At 41.0% G+C, this 6,613-nt stretch overlaps 1 protein-coding gene across 1 annotated transcript; it reads left to right on the forward strand.

The window, feature by feature from the left end:
* Nucleotides 1-2,935: 2,935 nt before the first annotated feature.
* Nucleotides 2,936-6,539, forward strand: LOC148685349 (uncharacterized). The gene has a single exon (XM_088672242.1). It carries the CDS (start codon nt 4,176-4,178, stop codon nt 5,577-5,579), a length of 1,404 nt encoding a protein of 467 aa, XP_088528368.1. The 5' UTR covers nt 2,936-4,175; the 3' UTR covers nt 5,580-6,539.
* Nucleotides 6,540-6,613: the final 74 nt, after the last annotated feature.

Below are 6,613 nucleotides of genomic sequence, written 5' to 3' on the forward strand. Positions count from 1 at the left end.
TTTGCATGTGTGTACTCATCAGTTTACAACACTAGTAGTGTTCATCTAAATAGAAAAACCTTAAAGGGAGATGTGGAAGTTCCTTTTCCAAAGTATCAGTAATCTATTGCTTTCAATCATACCCCCAGTCTACAAGATAATCTTAAAAACAACAACAACAACAACAACAACATATATCGGTATATTGACACATGTCAATAACCCAACTTTCATATTGGACAAACAGGCCAAACCCTACGCCAAAGGATAAATGGACATAAATCTGACATCAGGAACCATAAGACTGAAAAACCAGTAGGAGAACACTTCAATCTCCCAGGACATTCTACACAAGATCTCAAAGCAGCTGTTTTATTACAGAGAAATTTCAGGAACAGACTGGAAAGGGAAGTTGCTGAATTGGAAATCATTACCAAGCTTAAAACCATGGAAGCACCTGGGATGAATAGAGATATCGGATTCTTATCTCATTATGCATGATCAAGCTTTCTTTAGCACCTCAGCCCAGGACTAATTGCAGCCATCAGCAGCCATTAACACCTATCTACAGGTTTACCACTCCCATCAGCCCATCTCCCATTCCCACCCACCCCCACCACCCTCTGTATATATATAGGGTCTGACACTTCTGTTTCTAGTGTATCTGAAGAAGTGTGCATGCACACGAAAGCTCATACCAAAATATAAACTTAGTTGGTCTTTAAGGTGCTACTGAAGGAATTTTTTTATTTTGCTTCGACTCAGACCAACACGGCTACCTACCTGTAACTCCAACTTTCATAAGAAAGCCATAGTAGCTATACATTCATAGCTGCCAAGTTATCCCTTTTTTAAAGGGAAATTCCATTATGCTGAATAGGCTTCCTCGCGAAAAAAGGGAAAACTTGGCAGCTATGTATACATTCCACCTTTTCTTTCCGTCTCTCCTCTGATAAACATGATACCTTATTGCTTACCAATATAATTGTGGATTAACTCTGGAAAGCAACTGAGACTGCAGATCATAATGAACTGGATTTAAATACATTTGTAAATACAGTACATGTAAAGAAGCAGACTATCCCCCGAACAGGTTGCAGCTGGATAGTGACAGTTCATCCTCCTCAGGTGTGGCCTGCAAGTAATCTTTTCTGACATTGGTCTATCAGGGTTTATAGTGGTACTTAACTGCCTTCTCCACCCAGCAGTTTAAATTGTTTTATTTTTTTAAGGTGGATCATTGCTTCAACACTGGCTTATAACACCTGGCAAGCAAGTTTTCATTGAAAGGAATGGCTTCAATTGTCTATGCTTGGATAACTTACAGGTTAGGCCAGGGTGCCCAAACTAAGGCCCGGGGGCCGAATGCTCCCCAATCACCTTCTAAATCTGGCCCACGGACAGTCCGGGAATCAGCATGTTTTTACATGAGTAGAATGTGTCCTTTTATTTAAAATGCATCTCTGGGTTATTTGTGGGGCCTGCCTGGTGTTTTTACATGAGTAGAATGTGTCACTTTATTTAAAATGCTTCTCTGGGTTATTTGTGGGGCATAGGAATTCGTTCATATTTCCCCCCCAAAAATATAGTCCGGCCCCCCACAAGGTCTAAGGGACAGTGGACCGGCCCCCTGCTGAAAAAGTTTGCTGACCCCTGGAACTGTCTTTGAAGATGGTTTGGAAACGAACAGCTAGTGCAGAATATGGCTAGAACAAGAAGAAATTAACATAAAACTGGTTCTAGTCTGGCTGTCAATTTGTTTCAGAGCAATTTAAAGTACTTTAGAGCCCTACACTGTTCAGGACCCCTATACTGAACAGAACTGCCTTTCCCCCATATGAACCCCGGACTCTTGAGATCATCTGAAGGATGGTGACAAGGAAAGTTTCTTCCCCAGAGCCAATTTGTCTTCGTACTGTTCTCTCTCTTTTTAAGTGTTGGATCTTGTGGGGTGGAGGCATTCTGCACATACCTTTTAACTGCACTTTCTAGTAGTTTGGGTTTTTTTTTAAAAAAATGAAAAGTAACTCAAAGCAACTTACAAAATAAAAAGAACATACATTAAAACCAACTGAAAACTAAAACAGAGTCAAAGCTATCTATAAAGACAGACCTAGGGTATCCCACCCACGGAAGGGTGCTGCAGATAAAGGCCAATGGCTTGGTGGAGGAGGAACATTTTTGCCTGGGGCCTAAAAGACAGTAATGGTGCCAAGTGTGTCTCCCAGGGGAGAATGTTCCATAAGTTGGAAGCCACCCCCAAGAAAGCCCATTGTGAGTGTCAACACCCTCTGCAGCCCCCTTGTCAGGGTACGTGGTAAATGAAAAAGTTCACTTGTGTTAGGTGAATTTCACCCCCTCTCTGATGTGACCTGTGAAAATGCAGCATTTAAGCGTTGATTTTTTTAAAATGCTGAATTATTTATTAATAGTTGTTTTAAACTGTTTTTACTGATAATTTGCACTCATCTTCCGGAGACCGGCGGGTGCCAACACCATAGCTGTCAACTTTCGGATTTGAAAATAAGGGATCGCCAGCCTCACAGTCTAAGTACGGTATATCTAACAATCCAGGATAGCAGCGGGAAACGGCGCTGGAATAAGGGAATGTCCCGCAAAAAAGGGAAGGTTGACAGATGTGGAACACGCACGTTGATAATTTTGTGTTACTCTTTTTTGTAGACGACTTTCGGAGGCAGGGAGGAATCTGCTCCGAAGGGGGGGGGGCACAATTTTTAAACACTCCTCCCGCCCTCCTCTTGCTTTTCTGTCAATTTTGCCCAGGCAGGCCCCGCCCACACAACTCTAACAGCCAACGGCCTTTCTTTTTCAAACCCCAAGCCTCGCCTCCTCCTCTTTGTGACGTGCGTCTAGAGGAAAGAATCTGCAAGTTTCCCGCTTGATCCAAGGTCACGTGGCGCAGATTCCTATTTATCCCCGCCCCGTCTTCGTGTCACGCTGGCGTAGGCGGCGCTGCAGGTGGAGCGCGAGGACGCGTAGGAGGGAGCCAGCGCCCGGGAAAGAGGCTCGTGTGACTATCTTTAAGGGAGAAGCGCGTGCTTGTTGACTCTCTGCACCCCACCCCCCATCGTTCTTCCCCATCCGGCGCCCGTTTGGCACACCTGTCTCGTTTTTGTGAATCGTTTGTGAGGAAGGGAGAGGGGTGTTCTAGAATCGCTCTAGAGTCTAGAAGGTGCTAGGAGGGAGAGACGGGGGTCAGCTCTGGAGGGAAATTGGTGTTATGAGGAGCTCTTTATGTTCCCTCGAACCTAGCCAGCCTATCCTCTTCCCAGAAAAATATATATTATTTTACTGACAGTGGAAGTCTGGGCAGCTTTTAAAAGCAAAAGTAGTTTAAGCCTGCTTTTCTGGGCATGCTGGCCTTTCAAGGCAGCTTACAAGAGACTTAAACACATGAAAATTATTGAAATAAGGGAAAACATAGGTATGTGTGTTTACTTTGTATACACACACACACACACACACACACACACACACACACACACACACATGTATATGTATTATTACATATATTTTAAGTGCAACACAATTCTGCCAAACAGGCTTGAGTAAGCATGCTTTCATTGGTGTGTTTTTTTAAGGTGATGAGGCTGTACCTATATTCCTGTGGAGGAAGTTCCAAAGAGTGTATGATGGTGATATTAGTTGTTATGCTGATATGAACATGTATTCCATGTGGATAGTAGCATCACTACATTTGGCAAGAGGGAACACCTGTAGATATGCTGGGCTTATCTGTTGATGTGAATGTGTACATTCTGCACATGTGTGGCTTCTGCAGAGCATGTGCAAAGCTGACTTTTTAAAAAATGTTAATTTTGGTTCAGCCTATATATTATGAGCGTGCATAGTGTACATTAGAGACATCTGGGAGTGGGGGGATTAGGAGGCAGAACTGATGCTGTGCCTTACACCACACCACTACCATAATGAAAACCTTTTCTTTCCTACCACAGAGTTTGCAGCATTTCCTGGAATAGGCAGGTTGCAGTAAATGTGGAGAAAACAACATGGGTCAATGAGCACCTTGCAGGGAAGAACAGTACAAGCAACAGTTAGCTCTTACTCTGAAAGACATTGCAAATGAGGTCTCAGAAAAGGAATCTGTACCATCTAAAAAAGTTTCATGCAGTTTGTTGGCCTCTGAAACTTTGTCAGAACCTTGCCCAAGCAGAATGAAAAGTATAGCAACAAAATTAACAAAGCCTTGCTATGTGCTTTTGAAAGACACCAACCAGCAAAGAAAAAAACAAAAACATTGTTTAATGCATCCAAATCCAAAGAAATTGCCACAGAAAATGCAAAACAAAAGGAAGGACGGTATTTATGAAAAACTAAAGGTTGCCCTGTTTGACTTGTTAGATAAAAATTGTACTGAAAAGCTAAAGACATCCTCCAAGATTAAGAATGCTGAGGGACAACTGGAATATGAAAAAGTGAACAAGGTGGAAAGTGGCTTGGAACTCAACACTTCTGTTCAAGTGCTAAGTTCTGGAGAATCGGACCCTGGGGAAACAAATAATGATTTTGACATTAAAGCTGAAAGAGATACAGAGATATCTGCCATATGTGATGAAGGTATTTTTGCAAGATTTTCTTCTAAGGAATCATGCCATGATAATTCCATTATCCATCATTGTCATGAAGAAGAAATTGAAAAAGAGAAAGAGTGTTTAGATACTTCTCCAATTCATGAGATGCAAAAGCTAAAGATTAAGTTTCTTGAACCAACTGAAATGTTTATGAAATATGAGAATAAGTTGGTTAAAAAGGCAAAGAGGAAATGCACATGCCATAAAATAGAAGAGTATCAAGATCTGGACACATCACCTAGCTTTTTAGGAGAAATGTCAGGCAGTGATACTAGTCAAAATCTGATAGCTACTTTTCATAAAGAAGCTTTACAGACTCACAAAATTTATTCCTCTTTTTCATCTGAAAATTCATTTAGTGAAACCAAGGTCTCCAAAATATCCAGAATAATGGGTGCGTCTTCTCTGTTGCCTGATACAACTGTTGAGAAAGAAGACATATGTCAGGCAAACTCTGAATTTGAACCTAATTTTGTTTCAGAGGCTAATCTTAAAATAGACTTGAAGGACACAATTTCTGACATAACGAAAAGTGAGATGTCTATAGGAGAAAGAATTGTTTCAGATTCTATGGATGCATCGGCTGAAGAATTTCTCAAAGGACAAGTGGGTATGGAAGAACATGAGACTCTAAACCCAAACAATACCTTGTCTGGGAACAAGAATATGGATAGTTGCTGGTTTCTTCTGAAAATTGATGAAGTTATAGATCAGGAAGATTCTGTGTGTGCCACAGATGAAGAAAACAAATTCAGAGACCTGGAATGTGGAGATGTTATTTTAGATCATAGTCTTGACTTTCTAGAGTTGGAGAGCAAGTCAGGGTATCAGTCATTCACAGATGGCACTGCAGTTACCAAGCTCAGTGAGAAAAGAAGAATGTCAAGTGATCACCAAGAGGACTTTGATGGCGAAATCAACAATGTAGAAGAAAGTGTGAATACTCAACCAGCCGAAGAAAACACTCATGTGCAGGTGTGGTTGTAGTAGCATGTTCACTGTAGGCTTGTGCAAACACTACTGTAGTTAAGGGACCAAGAGGAAGCCAATTAGGATAGCATATTCCCTCCCCCTATTCCATATGCTTTTTATTGTCAATTCTTCCTACCTGGCCTTAGTAGCTGTTAAGTAATACCCACGTTTGTATCTTACCTTTACATCCCAAACAGGAAGCTCAAAGAGGCTGGCAGTCTTGGTAAAATGTATCAATTCAAATACAGTGGTACCTCGGTTTATGAACACAATTGGTTCCGGAAGTCTGTTCATAAACTGAAGCGTTCATAAACTGAAGCGAACTTTCCCATTGAAAGTAATGGAAAGTGGATTAATCCGTTCCAGACGGTCTGCGGAGTAACCGTTCATAAACTGAAGCGAACTTTCCCATTGAAAGTAATGGAAAGTGGATTAATCCGTTCCAGATGGGTCCGCGGAGTACTTAAACTGAAGCGTTCATAAACTGAAACATGGGTGTAATTGGTTCCGGAAGTCTGTTCATAAACTGAAGCGTTCATAAACTGAAGCGAACTTTCCCATTAAAAGTAATGGAAAGTGAATTAATCCGTTCCAGATGGGTCCGCGGCGTTCATAAACCGAAAATTCATAAACCGAGGTGTTCATAAACCGAGGTTCCACTGTAGTCTAAAAATGTAACTCTCAAATAACCTGGCTTCCCACTTCACCAGTGATTTCTAATTAGCTTCAAACCTAATATAGAATAGGGAAAATCTGTGGACTGTTTAAAAAATTATTGTAAACAACTTAAGTCAATAGCAGGATTGACATAAAAACGTGCAGCTACAATTTAAAGGGGATACAAAAGGAAAATTTAGTAAACAGGTTTGAATTGGATATGCAGTGGTAAAAGATACACCATAAGTAAGAGCAGAAAGGGGGGAGGGGTCATTAAGATTTGGCACATTGACTGTAAACTTTGTCAAAATATTTGTAAAATGGAAAATTAAAAAATAATGTAAAAAATTCTAATTAGCTTCAAACCTGAGTTAAGAATCTTGGTGACGTAG

This window comes from Zootoca vivipara, chromosome 6 (assembly GCF_965207765.1).
Source record: "Zootoca vivipara chromosome 6, rZooViv2.hap1.1, whole genome shotgun sequence".
Classification (NCBI taxonomy): Eukaryota; Metazoa; Chordata; class Lepidosauria; order Squamata; family Lacertidae; genus Zootoca; species Zootoca vivipara.

Excerpts from the sequence above, each read along its gene's own strand:
- LOC148685349 (XM_088672242.1), top strand. The coding sequence starts at position 4,176 with ATGAAAAGTATAGCAACAAAATTAACAAAGCCTTGCTATGTGCTTTTG.